The following is a 14905-nucleotide window of genomic DNA, read 5'->3' as shown; positions in this document are numbered from 1 at the left end:
TTGGTAAAGTGCCTACTGTGCAGGCACGAGGGCATGAATTCAACCCAGAACCAAGGAGACCAGGACAGGAGGATCCTAAAGAGCAGGCTTGCCAGCAAGTTGGACTGCATTAATGAGCTCCAGATTCAGTGAGCCACCCTATCTTAGAAATGGGGTGGAAAGCAAGATCCTGTAATGAAGACCCCTGACACTGATTTCTGGCCTGCACACGCACACACATACACATATGCTCACATACCTAAACATTTATATAATATATATGTACACATTACATAATTACATGTATGTGTACATATATATATATAATATACACACACACAAATATACACTAAAAACATAATTAAAAAACAGGGGTGCCATATGTTCAAATGTTTTATGTCTTGAAGCAGGGGAAATTAGATATTATGACACCAGAGACATTCCTATAGTTAATTTAGCAATTTCTAATCTCTATTTGACAGTGGTGTGTGTGTGTGTATGTGTGTGTGTGTGTGTGTGTGTGTGTGTATGTGTTTATGTATTTGTAACCTGGACCTGGACCTAGGGATGTAGCTTAGTGGTAGAGTATGTGCCTAGTATATGTGAGCCCTGGGCTTGATACATAATACTGTTTTATATGTAAGCCATTAATTTTATTTTTCAGTTTTCATTTTGTTCTTTTTTATGTATTTATCTATTTCTCTGTCTCTCTTTCTGTGTGTGTGTGTGCGCGCGCGCGCGCGCACGCGCGCGCAGCTTATCTGTTGTCTGAGTGGGTGTATAGGCACATGTTTCTGTGTGCACATATTTATGCATGTATGTGGAAGACAGAAGAGCGCATCAGATGCCTTAGAGCTGAAGTGTTTTTGAGCTACCTGGCTTGTTACACAGATACTGGGATCCAAACTAGTCTTCATGATTGTGCAACAAGAGCTCTTAACCTCTGGGCCATCTTTTCAGAACCTGTTTTTGTTTTGTTTTGTTTTGTTTTGCAGTTATTTTATTTTTTTCCCTCTTTTTTCGTTTTGATACAGGGTCTCACTATGTAGGTCAGGGTGACCTGAAACTCATTATGTAGACCAGGCTGGCCTCCAACTCATATAGATCTGCCTGCCTCTGCCTCCAACATGCTGGTGTTAAAGGTGTGTGCCAACATGCCTAACCATGACGACTTATGATTTTTTATTTGTTGTTTTTAGAGTAGGTGTGGGTATGTGCATGTGAGTGCAGGTGCCCTTTGAGTCCAGAGGCGTTGGGTCCTGTGGAGCTGGATTAGCAGGCAGTTGTGAGTGTCCTGATAGAGCTTCTGGGAATAGAACTTAGGTCTCTGTAAGAGAAATACATGCTTGTACCTACTGAGCCACCTCTCCAACCTATTGATTTGACTTTTGAAACCTGGTCTTGTTATGTGACCCAGGCTAGTCTTTCAGTTTGTGATCCTCCTATCTCAACTTCCCAGTGCTGGGGTTACAGTAAGTTAAAATAAGGACTGAATTTTCAATGAGTTCTCTCTTTCAGCAAATAGTTTATTATTTGATTTTGGGAAAATATTGAAATCATTTTGATTTGTGTGTTTTAAACCTGATTTAATGCAGTGTTCTAGGTATAAGTACATTTTATCTGTTAGAACAGAAGTTAAATAGAAACCAATGGAATTTTCTGGTTTTATTTTTCATTGTATTAGGAGAGCGTTATGTACCTGGAGTGGGAAATGTTACCAAAGAGGAAGTCATAATGAGAGAGATTATTCACTTGCTTTGCATTGAACCCATGCCACACAGTGCCATTGCCAGAAACCTACCTGAGAATGTAAGTCTACCTCCCCCCCCCCCAGACAGGGTTTCTCTATTTAGTTTAGTTTTGGTGCCTGTCCTGGATCTCTCTCTGTAGACCAGGCTGGCCTCGAACTCGAAGATCTGCTTGGCTCTGCCTCCTGAGTGCTGGGATTAAAGGTGTGCGCCACCACCGCCTGGCTCTACTTTTCTTTTTTTAAAAAAATTGTTTAAAGATTTTATTTTATGTGTATGAGTATTTGTCCTACATTGTTTGTAAGTGTACCACATGCGTGCATACCTGGTGTTCTTCGAGGGTGTTGGATCCCCTGGAACTGGAGCTGTGGATAGTTGTGAGCCGACATAGAGGAACTGAGAACTGAACCCAGGGCTGGTGTGTGGGCAGCCAGTGCTCCTAACCACGGAACCATTTCTCTAGCCCCTCAATTTACTTCTCAGTCCCTCTTCTCAAGATTGGAGGAGTTTGGGTTTTTGTTGTTTGGTTTGATTTGTTTTTTTCTCTCATTCTTTCTTTTTTTTCTTTTTTTCTCTCTTTCTTAATTGGAAGTTGACTTCAAATTTCAGGAAAATTTGCTAAGCAAAATGACCCATATTTTTATTTTAGGGTTGTAAATCAATTACCTTTCAGCTTTTATCTATACACGCTTTAGTTCAGGAAAATGCTCTTAAATTTTTTATTTACTTTAAAGTAAGATTTTGGCAGAGGAAATGAAAGCTATCTGAAATACTGAGAGTGTTGGAGCAGTATATTAATGTAGATCATCTGGGAAGCAGGTCAGAAAACAAGACATTAATATTTTATTATTTCTGCAGTGAAATAATAAAATGTGGTATGGGGACTAGGAAATACTAGGGGAGCTATTGGAGTATTTGCAAGCCTGCTTTCGTGAAGAAAAAGAGCAAAGAAAGATGAATGGAAGCATCCTATAATAAAGTTGATCGCATAGAAGAAAGCAGAATAGTGGTCACTAGAAACCAAGGGTGTCGGGGAGATCAGACAGAGATTCAATAACAGGCAGTGAAGTGCAGTGAGGTAGGAAGAAGGATTCGTTCTAGTGTTCTGTACTTGACAACAAAGTGATCTATTTCAAAATAACTAGAAAAAAAAGAGTCCAAAATTTTCCAACATGTAGAACTGAAAAATGTTTGAGGACTTGGAAATTCCACTTCCCCTGATCTGATAGTTATACATTGCACACATATATGAAATTATTGTGATATGTCTCAATCATATGTACAAGTATTATGTGAAAAGGAAGAAGGAAAGGGTGAAAACAGCAGGGGAAAGGCTACGTAGTGTGGCACACGCCTGTGATCCCAGAATCTGGAGTTCAGACCAGCTGGAGCTACAGAGCAAGGCCTGTGAAGAAAAGTGAGGAGGGATGGAAAGAGAAGAGAGACAGAGCAAGAAAAAGAAAAGTCAGGCTTTTTTATTTGAAAAGAAAAAGAAAAGCCGTGTCTCTCAGAACAGGCGTTGGTGTCTAGAGTCCTTTAGTGAGAAGCCTGAAGGACAGCAGAGGAAGCATACCATTGTGCTCTCTAAATAGAGATGAGTAAGGTCAAATTTGCTCTACCCCACAGTGGTATTTATGCTTTAGCATGTGTGGATATTGGTACAATATTGTCCTAAAGTTACGATTCTTATTATTTTTTTCCTCTTCTGAGATTTGAGTATAAATTAGAACAGTGATTATTTTATCTAAGTTTTTGTTTGTGTATGTGTGAGTGGAAGTGGAATTATGCACATCCCGTGACACCCATGTGGATATCATGCCGCCTGCATGAGCTTTCTGGTGATTCTTCTGACTCTCGTCTTACCATGGGAATGCTGGGATTACATTTGTGAGCCACTGCATGTGATTTTTCTGTGGTTCTAAGGCTTGGATATCATTTATATCAGGAGAACATGGCAAAACATTTTTATCCACAGAACTACAACCGCAGTTCTAGAAAAGTGATCCTTAATAAAGAACTAAACTTACCTGTGTTCTCTAGACTTTCATACATACAATAGGGATATGCTTTCACTAAATATTTTCTTCCTCTCCACCTCAAATAATTTGTCATTTTTTTCAAGTTTCATTGTAAACTGGTTGTCAAACAGTAGCTATTTGGCATGTTACTTTTGTGATTTTTGTATATCCATTTACTAATTTCATGACTAATGCCTTTAAAATATCAAATTACAGTTTTCCTTAGTGTGTTTTAAGCAGTAATATGTGTACATTAATTGTTTTTTTTAAGTAATTTCCCCCTAAATATTATTAAAATAAAATATTCAAAAATTCGAAAAAGTATCTATTACACCTGAAGTAATTTCCCATATGACTGGTGTTGCATACATACCATACTTAGAAGCAGACGGCTCTAGGGCCCCCTCTGCCTGTGCTGCTCACTCTCGAGTACATTGTTTTTAAAGGAGGTTAAATAGATGTTGTGGTGGGTGTTTTCGTGTAATCCCAATTACATGGGCAGGTAAGGCAGAGGACCTTTTGTGTGTGTGTGTGTGTGTGTGTGTGTGTGTGTGTGTGTGTGTGTGTTACAGTACTCATGTGCCATCTGCAGAGATGGAGGGATCAGTTCTCTCCTTTCGCTATGCAGGTCCCAGGGATTAAACTCGGTCATCAGACTTGGCAGGAGGTACCTTTACCCACTGAGCCATCTTGCCACCCAAAATAAACTTCAAAAAAGAGGTTAAATAGCTTAATTTTTAAAGACCATAGGAAGCTATAAATTTAATATAGTTGCTTAACTAGGTCCTTATCATTGTACATGACTTCATAAAAATACTAGTCTGGTTTTTTGTTTTCTTTTTTTTTTTTGAGGAAAAGTTGGTGCTTAATTAGCAGAAAATTATCAGAGCTGCACATCTGGGCATTTGCACAGATATCTTGCCATATGTTTCTGGTTGGAGGCTATTCATTCTATTTACTTTGGTTTCAAGGATTAGTAAAGTATGGACATGTACCTAAATGTTGTTTATGAATATACTATATAAGGCTTTTAAGCATGAGTATAAAGCTGAGTGATAAAAGTACTTACTGTAAGGCCCTGGGTTAAATTAAAAAAAAAAAAAAAACAAGAAAGAAAGAAAAACAAACAAAAAAGAAGAAAAGAGAGGATGGGAGCTAAAGATTTTGCACGTGTGTGTGTGTGTGTGTGTGTGTGTGTGTGTGTGTGTGTGTGTGTGTGTGAAGGCAAACAGAGAGCTATTTATGCATAAGATTATATACCTTAAGAAATCAGTTTCCTACAACAAATTGGCTCTATATATAGTTTTAATAAATATTGCAATTAATCTTTTAATTTATTGTATATAAAGTACTTCAGAGATGAAGTTGAAAATATATTTCAGTTCACAGTAAGAGGAAAATTCGCCGGGCGGTGGTGGTGCACTAGTTTAATCCCAACACTTGGGGAGGCAAAGCCAGGCGGATCTCTGTGAGTTCGAGGCCAGCTTGGTCTACAGAGCGAGATCCAGGACAGGTACCAAAACTACACAGAGAAACCCTGTCTGGAAAAACCCAAAAATAGAAAGAAAAAAAAAAAAAGGAAAATTCGTTACTTGAAAGTAACAATGTCAAAAATGTCATTTCAACAGGAAAATAACGAAACTGGCTTAGAGAATGTCATAAACAAAGTGGCCACATTTAAGTAAGTGTTTAATATTTATGCTTATTCTGAGAGAGAGGCTGGTCTTTATTTTTATGCACTGGTACTTTGTAGAACATCTGGATTTTTCTGTAGAACTCACAGGAGTGAGAATGCAAGCGGAGTAGACGAGTGAGAATGAGGGAAGCACTAGGCACTAATTATGTTTAATTTTGAATTAGTTAATGTGTTTATTGATGAAATGAGCTTCTTTGGTAAGTAAATGAGAAATTTGTCTAGTGATATTATTAGGTGATTTAGACAGGAAACTAATTAGACTATCTGATAACCCTTCCCCAATAATTTGAAGCTATGACTTCATTGTTTTATAAATTTTTATTTTATGTGTTAGTCTTAGATTTTTCTCCAACAGAGTTAACTATATTTTATAATCCTTTTACTCTTTGTGGTGTGCAAAGTGAAAATGGTAAGGGGATTAATTCTTGACATTTGGAAAACTGGTACCAATAATGTATTTTGAGTTGTGATGGTATTATGTTTAGAGCAATGCTACTAGTTTTCAATAACTTGTAAAATATCATGTGGCTTTTTTTCTCCATTAGTAGTGGTTAATGGTTAATTTTTAAAAGATTTATTTATTATGTATATTATATTTATTATATATATATTTATTATGTATATTATGTATACAGCATGTATCCCTGCAGTCCAGAAGAGGGCACCAGATCCCATTACAGATGGTTGTGAGCCACCATGTGGTTGCTGACAATTGAACTCAGGACCTCTGGAAGAGCAGTCAGTGCTCTTAATCTCTGAGCCATCTCTCCAGCCCTGGTTAATGATATTTTTAACTTAAGAATTGGACAGAAGCCGGGCGGTGGTGGCGCACGCCTTTAATCACAGCACTCGGGAGGCAGAGGCAGGCGGATCTTTGTGAGTTCGAGGCCAGCCTGGTCTACAGAGCAAGATCCAGGAAAGGCACAAAGCTACACAGAGAAACCCTGTCTTGAAAAAAAAAGAAAGAAAGAAAGAAAAAAAAAAGAATTGGACAGAAACACAAAGATGCTTAATGTTCATAAGCAAATATGTTCTATTCTTTTAACCTTGGTGCTTTTCCTACTACTGTGCTCGATAAAGGATTCCACACTACTGTTGTAACAGTTTGCTCTTTATGATTTGTCTCTCTACCATTTAAGATTTGACCCTAAATCATGTAGTGTCCTGTAGTTTATCAGGCACCTCTAAACCCAAGGCTGTGAAAAAGAAGTAGGAAAGCTAAGGAGGGCATGCTAGCAGGTCCACTAGCAGAAAACAGACTCCCAGATTTGGTTGAATTTCATATCTATTGAGTACAGTGTCACGGTTGTCAGGACTTTATAGTCAGTGTATGCTTTCTGAATTATTAAAGCGATCATTTCTGAGATACAATTTTTTTACGAATCTTGAATTTTAGATTAGATTTTAGATTCTTTGTCTTTTTTTTCCCCAATATTGTGAAAACAAAATAAAACAAAGCCTGCTGTTCATCTGTATTTTCTGTTGCTTTAGGAAACCAGGTGTATCGGGCCATGGAGTATATGAACTGAAAGATGAATCACTGAAAGACTTCAATACATACTTTTACCATTACTCTAAAACACAGCATAGCAAGGTAGGGAAAATATCCTTTTCAGTAAATGACCCTGAAGTCCTGTATGTTTTTCTGAATCTACAGAAAAGTAGTTTTATGATGGCTTTTGTTAGTAGAAGGTATTAACTCATCCAAGAAAATCAGCAATCTAGTGTGTAGACAATATTTAGATTTTCTTGGCTATACCAAAAATGTCCTTTATAGTTGTTACAGGAGAAGATGGTTCAATGATGTGTCTTTCCTTTCAGAGTCACACGCCTCACTTGTTTGTTTAGGATAATTCTCTCTCTCTCTCTCTCTCTCTCTCTCTCTCTCTCTCTCTCTCTCTCTCTCTCTTTCTCTCCCCTTCCTCCCTCCCTCCCTCTCCTCCCTCCCTCTCGTCTTTCATAGCAGTGACTATTCTGCAGAACATCAGTACGTAGTTTCTGTTGGTCCTAGAAGGATAAGTGATCACTTGGTTTAGGTGATGGCTGATTTTGTTGACATTTACTTAAGTTGAATAATTTACAAAACCAGGGGAAGAGAAAGATGGCTGCTGCCAGCACTGTCTTGCTTGTTTGCTGCCATTGTGGGAAATGCTGTGCTCTGCCGTGGCTTCCTCTCCTGATCATCTGAGGCCAGGCGTGAGTTGAGTGAGATGCTGCTGTCCTTTAAGGCACGCTGACTGGTGCTTTCTCACAGCAGTGGAGTTAAATACAGAAGCTTTCATTTAATAAAATAAATAAATTATGAATAAAGATAACAGTTACTGTCATGTGGGCCCTTGTACAGAGGACAAGTTTTTCTGACTAAAACAACAAGGTCTAAGTTCTTTTTTTTTTTTTTTAAAGTTTTTATTCCATTTATTTATTGGGGTGTGGGTGTCCACGTGGCAGTCAAAGGACAACATGCAGAAGTCTGTTTACTCCTATCACTTGGGGCTCAGGAATTGAGACCCATGTCTTACTTAGTGGCAGGCACCCTTTACTGGCTGAGCCATCTCAGCACTTGGGGTAGGGGCTAAGTTCTTAATGAGAGTCATACCTCACTCATCTTACAGTACGTAACCTTTCCTAAGACAATTATTTGGTTTCTATTTCGAATACAATTTAAATTAGTATATAAAGTATTTTAGTAAATAGGTCTTTCTCTTTATTTTCAAACAGTATTCCATTTGCTTTGTGCTTGCTAAGCAGTGTATGTAATGATAGTTGTTGCCTTTTCCTTAATAGGCTGAACATATGCAGAAGAAAAGGAGAAAACAAGAAAATAAAGATGAAGGTAAAATTGAGATTCTGAACTGACACATTTTCACTATTTTCTGTGGGTGTTTTATTTTGTTTTGCTGATTTGAGGGGGCAACTAAAGGAAATATAAAGAGCTTTGTATTTACATAGTAATATGTGGCCATCATGAATGACAGTGTTTTAAATTGTTAGCAAGTACAATTTATTTTGAGAGACTGGTATAGCAGTTTACATTTCCTTTGACAGTGGTATTTATGGTAATTTTTTGTTGTTTTGTTTTTTTGTTTTTTTTTTTTTTCTTTTGGGTTTTTGAGATAGGGTTTTTCTGTGTAGTTTTGTGCCTTTCTTGGAACTCACTCTGTAGCCCAGGCTGGCCTTGAACTCACAGAGATCCTCCTGCCTCTGCCTCCCGAGTGCTGGGATTAAAGGCCGCCGCCTCCACCACCACCATCCGGCTATTTATGGTGCTTTAAAGCTGAAAGAAATCACATGTTATTTTGCATTTAAACTATTGATTTTCATATTTGCAATTGTGTATGTTAGGGTAGTTCAGATAAAAATGTACCTGTTTGTCTCTTTTCTTCATTTATTCTGCTTCCCTAACAGCATTGCCACCGCCACCTCCTCCTGAGTTCTGTCCTGCTTTCAGCAAAGTAATCAACCTTCTCAACTGTGATGTTATGATGTACATTCTCAGGACCATATTTGAGCGGGCAGTAGACACAGATTCTAATTTGTGGACAGAAGGGATGCTCCAAATGGTATGTTTACCTGCAGTGTTTTCTTTCTTTCTTTTTTTTTTTTCAGTGTTTTCTTTTGAGTTCCTGTGGAATCTAAAAAACAATCCCCGGATTAATATCAATCAGAACCATATTAGAATCATTAAAATGGTTTAACTGTGGCCCAAGTATGTTTTTTTTGTTGATACATTCTCATGTTTTTAGCATTCCTACCCTTGGGAACTACTTATGTTTTAAAAGACTCAAAAAGAAAAAAGTGTTGGGTCTGGAATCACAGGATAAGGATAGCCAGGAAGTGAGAATTAAGACCGGGAAGGATTTATCAAGCCTAGGTGGTTTTGGAAAGGCTTGAACAAACAGCTGAACATGGAGAATCCACTGCTGGGCAGCCAGGGTCAAATCTGTATGTGCTCTGGAGCTTCCAGCTTTGCCTGTTCATCACCTGTCCGTCTTTTCTTTTCTTTTGGCCCCTGGTCCTTCCCCCAGATGTTCCCCAGCTTTCCAGGTGGGCCTTCTTATCCTATGACACATCTAGGGTGTCAGGGATGCCAACCCTTAGGTCGTTGTCCTTCCCCTGCTCCTGTGAAGTCTCTGGCTTCTGTGATGGTAAGCCGAGGAATGATGATTGTTGTTTTAAGTTCAGCACAGTGGCGATACCTTAAGCCACTGCTATCTCAGCCAGCAATTGCAGCTCCACAGTTCTTGGCCTCTTCTCCAGTAGCAGCAGCCAGGCCACTCAGGCCACAGCCTGGTGGGAATCCTGCTCCCACAGGTACAGTCTCTGTCACTGCTACTAAAGGTAGCTTGAACTAAATCTCTATCTTTCTATTTATAAATAAGACTCCATATTCAAAGGCTGGTGTAAAAACCTGCTAGCTCAGAGAGGCCGAGTCGCAGTTAGCTAACTTTCCCTCCTTGCTGGCATTTCTGAAAGACCCGTGCTCCTGCTTTGCCAAACCAGAAAAGGCTGTGCCGCTCCAACCCCACTCTACTACTACTTCCTGTGTCTCTCTATCTCTCCCGGATGCCCTCTGATGCTCCATGATTTCGTTCTGTCAACTAGTTGCTAACGCAGCCTCCCGACTCAAGGTTAATTTTATTTAATTAACACAAATGCAGACTCAGGGCTCACAGTGTGATCGAATATCCCCCAACAGATGACGGACAAGAAAATGAAGAAAGCTCTTAAAGAGATACACAAACAGTACAAGCATAGAAGGCAGGGCCAGGACCCCTCTCTTCCCATATTGGAGAAATTATTTTGGCCACTCCACGTAGTTAAAAGGATATTTATTTAATGGCGTAACTCACAAATTAAGTAATGGGTAGGTCGCAGGGTCTGGGGAAGGTGTAATGCAGTCCAGCGGTGTTCTCCGGAGCTCTACACAGTCAATCTGCACTGGTCAGCGTCCGGCACCGAGAGCGCCCAAAGCGAGCGCTGGCCCATCCAGCTCTCGGGTCCCCCGGCGCCTCCCCTCGCCCCGCCTCGTAGGCGTGACAGTTGCCAGAGTCTCAATGGGGGTTGGAACTTCCAGATCCAAGCTGGAATGGCTACCCACTACACACAAACAGTACAAGCATAGAAGGCAGGGCCAGGACCCCTCTCTTCCCAAGTCCCCCCAGTTCTGCTCTTTCATCAAGCTTCAGCAGCTGTGTTGTGCTAGGGGAAATTAACCTCCCACTCTCTGCCCTTTACTGTGTCCTCTGCAAAGCTGCTGGGAAGCAGAACCCATTTTGCTGATGAGTTCTTTTGAAACATAGTCTATTCCTATGCTATCTTAGGTACTATTTTCCAACTTTGTTCAAATAAAATAAAGCTCCTTCTCCTGAGTTAAGGGGAAAAAAAAAAGAAGTTTGCTCATGTTAGTGACAAGTCCATATCCAATTGCATCATGCATTTTTTCTTCTTTTTTTAATTTTTTAATTTTATTTTTTTATTTTCCAGACAGAGTTTTCTTTTGTCACCCTGACTGGAACTCTGTAGACCAGGCTGTGAACTCAGAGATCTGTCTGCCTCTGCCTCCCTAAAGGCATGCATCACCAATGTATTTTATAGGCATATGTTTATTTATTTTGTTTGGTTTGGTGATGGTGGTGCTGGGAAATGAACCCAGGACCATGAACATGCTAGACAAGACCTCTACCTAAGCCACACTTGCAACTCTTTTTGTTTGTTTGTTTTTTGAAACAGGGTCACATACTGTAGCACAGGGTGGGCTGAACTCCTTATGCCTAGGCCACCTTTAAACTTGTGGTAATCCTCCTGCCTCAGCATCCTAAGTAAAATTATATTTATGAGCCATCATACTTGGCTTCTTGGAACCGCTAATTAGTAAATTAGTAAATTACTTAATCCTGCTACTTTATGGTAACTATAATTATGTATTTATTTAATACCATCCTTATCCCCTGTTGATTATTATTGGACCGTAGGCTCATGCTCTATTTGTATCTCAATACCTGTAACAGTGTTAAATATTTGCAGTACTATATTCAGTATTGTAGAACTTTATTTGAACTCTAAAAAATTAAAATTTTCCCCACATCTCCCAGTGTCCTACTTAAGAGATAAACACTGTTAATGTTTTGTATTTCTGGAAGCTACACCAACATAAGCACATAAAGATCTTTGTCATTCTTGATTGCATGCATATCTCATTATGCATTGTACTATCGTACATTTAACTTCTCTTATTAATAGACATTGGGGTTGGATTGGGGGTTTTGTTATAACAAAGAACACTAAGATGAACATTTCTTATGGTTAGTTTGCTTCCTTGCTTGTGATAGGTTCTGTTTATGTTGCTCAGACTGGTCTTGATTTTGTGGGCTCAGGTGATCCTTCCCCCCCAACCTTCCAAGTACCTGAAATTACAGATGTGCACTACACCTGGTTTACAGTGAACATCCTTGTACAAATATCTTTGTGTACATAAATGCGTGTATTTGCTATACCAATTCTGAGTACACAGCCTGTTGCTTTACATTTTTTTCTGCTCTTTCAATTTTTTAAAAAATTTATAATTTAATTTAATTTTACATATCAGCCACTGATTCCCTTGTTCTCCTCCCCTCCCACCCCCGCCATGCTTTACATTTTTGACTGGTGTCACAGTGATTTTTTTTTTAAATGTGAAACTAGTTCGTTTTCCCTCTGTCCCCATTGCAATAGCAAGTGACTGCTTCCTAACACTTTTGCAAGCTGTGTGGTAGTTTTTACTAAACTTCAAATTTTTAGCCCTTTTTAAGTGATAGTTAAGCTATGTCTCCTTAATTTGGGGCATTTTTGGAGTGTTCATGATTTCTCTTTCTGTTGAGTATTTGTTTATAAGTCTTGTCATTTTTGCTTATTTTTTTTTTCTCTGTGGGTTATGTATATTAATACCTCCAGTTAACGAAGAAGCTCTTCAGAGACCCTTGTTTTCCTCCTTCAGGCATTCCACATACTGGCACTGGGCTTGCTGGAGGAGAAGCAGCAGCTTCAGAAAGCTCCTGAAGAAGAAGTGACGTTCGATTTCTACCATAAGGCCTCAAGTATGCAAAAGCATCATTTCCCAACAAACTTCTAGCTAATTGCCAGTTTGTAATTGAAAGTTTGGACCTTAAACATTTTTATCTGTTAATCCTTAAAATTTAGAAAACCCTTAAATGATTTATTTGCCTAGCATGTTTATAATATTTTCCATTATACTAAGTTGTAAAAATTCCCTACTGCAGCTGTTTTTACTGTATCTGTGGTTGTAGTATGTCAGGAGTGAAGTGAGTCTGACTGAAAATGTTGCTTTCTTAATCTTGAAGACTAGGATAGGGTTAGATTAAAATGCTATTACGCTAAGATAGTTTTGTTCAAAGTGCATTCCTGAAACATTAATTATAAAACCAATACTTTAAGCAAAGTAATCACATTTTCTACTTGTACTACCTTTATAGATTATTAAAAATACCATTCGCCTTCTTTATATATGACTATAACATGTCTCACGTCAGTATTTCTGCAGTTGTTCTCATATGTGCTTTGTGTAGACAGTGAGCAGAGAGGAAAGGCAGGAGCAGACTATTAAGAATAGCTCTTAGCAGTACAAATGTGTGATGTAGAGGGAGGCTTAAAATAATGTGAGTTTTTCTCATACTCTTGTTTAATTTAGCACTTAATTTTTCATGTAATTACAGATTCTTCTTTTAAAAAATTAAATGCCGGATGGTGGTAGCACACGCCTTTAATCCCAGCACTCGAGAGGCAGAGGCAGGTGGATCTCTGAGTTCAAGGCCAGCCTGGTGTACATAGGGAGTTCCAGGATAGCCAGGGTTACAAAGAAACCCTGTCTGAAAAAACAAAAATAAATAAATAAATAAAGATTAAGGTAGTGAAGGGACTGGTTGGCAAACCTCAATTATGTGAGTGTCAGGCACTAAGAGTTATAATTAGTGCAAAAATTAGGAAGATCATTTTCTTTTAATATACTTTTTTGTATTTTAAAAAAGGATTGGGAAGTTCAGCCATGAATGCTCAGAATATACAAATGCTTTTGGAAAAACTCAAAGGAATTCCCCAATTAGAAGGCCAGAAGGACATGATTACATGGATACTCCAGGTATATTACAAAAGTAAACTGGTTTAATACAGTTATGTGTTGCTTGATGACAAGACCACATTTTGATAAATGCATCATTATGCTATGCATCCTTACTTGAATACCACAGAATATACTAATGCACATCTAAATAGTTTGTTACTTGATGTGGCCTTGATACATTTATTGAGTCAATAAATTCAATAAAAAAAAATACAAGATGTATGAGGTTGCTACTGGTATAACTTTGCATACTGTTTTATTTTTGTAAGTAGAAAGAGTATACTCAAATTATAATGAAAAGAATAGTGTAGAACCTGAAAGTAGAGATCAGTGGTAGAATGTGTGTTTAACATGTGTGAGTCCTTGATTCAACCCTGAGAACCATAAATAAATAAAAATTTACAGTACGATACAGTGAGCACGTAGAAAGTATATATAAGTAACATTATGCAGACTGAGCAGGTTATATTTAAGAATATATATACACACACATACATATATGTATGTTGCAACAATTAATGCAATAACGAGGCCATGAATTTGAAAAAGAGCAAGGGAGGGATATTTAGGAAGGTTGGGAGATAGGAAAGGAGAAACAATTTTAATTATAATATAATTTCAAAAATAAAAAAGTTCAAAAAGTGACTGTCATTATTATCACTATGGAATATTATTCACTATACATAATTTTGTAATTGCTTGCTATATGTGACCATATATAAAAATCTTCTATTTGCTGATAAAATTCAGCCACTGTGTTCTCTTTCCATTTGTAAAGCCATTTACTATCAGTTATCACAACTGTGTGATTTTTATTCTAGTAATTCATCTTTTTTCTGTTTCTGTGGAGTTGCTTTTAATAATGAAAAATATCTTCAAATATGTCATTATCAGTTGCATGGATTTGAGTAATTACAATGTGCCATGCTGAATTTAGAACCCCAAGCAGCACAAAGAGCTTGCTTTCACGGTGCATACACCATAGTTGAAGTACAGATAATTTTAAAACAATCATCAAAATAATCCAATAGAATGAGAGAAGGTTCCGTTGAATAATAAGAGAAGGTCTTTGTCAGAAGACGAAGTTAGAGCGGAGACTTGGATCATCCAGAGCCAGTATTCTAGGACTCTAAAGAGTATTTCGGGAAGAGGACATGGCAGTGCCAGTGCTCAGAGGTGGGAAGAGGGAGCCCAGTAGGACTGTGACTGTGAAAGGAGGCAGCGAGGTCAGAGGGGGCGCCAGAGGCTAGATTGTGTCCACTTCATAGGTCAGAATAAAGTGGTATGTTTTCATTGAGGACATAAATAACAGTGTTACTTTAAACTGGGTTTGTGGTATGCTATGGAATCC

General features: G+C 38.3%; 1 protein-coding gene across 1 annotated transcript in view; it reads left to right on the top strand.

The window, feature by feature from the left end:
- Ubr1 (ubiquitin protein ligase E3 component n-recognin 1) overlaps positions 1-14905 on the top strand; it is a 132898-nt gene that overhangs the window by 62040 nt on the left and 55953 nt on the right. The window contains 7 exon segments of the mRNA XM_028878676.2: positions 1664-1788; positions 5374-5426; positions 6933-7035; positions 8226-8274; positions 8847-9001; positions 12415-12514; positions 13463-13572. Coding sequence (XP_028734509.1) covers positions 1664-1788; positions 5374-5426; positions 6933-7035; positions 8226-8274; positions 8847-9001; positions 12415-12514; positions 13463-13572 — 695 coding nt within the window.

The sequence above is a fragment of the Peromyscus leucopus genome, chromosome 4, assembly GCF_004664715.2.
Source record: "Peromyscus leucopus breed LL Stock chromosome 4, UCI_PerLeu_2.1, whole genome shotgun sequence".
NCBI lineage: Eukaryota > Metazoa > Chordata > Mammalia > Rodentia > Cricetidae > Peromyscus > Peromyscus leucopus.
Note: the sequence above shows the minus strand (reverse complement) of the source record. Positions and strands in the feature narration are given on the sequence as shown.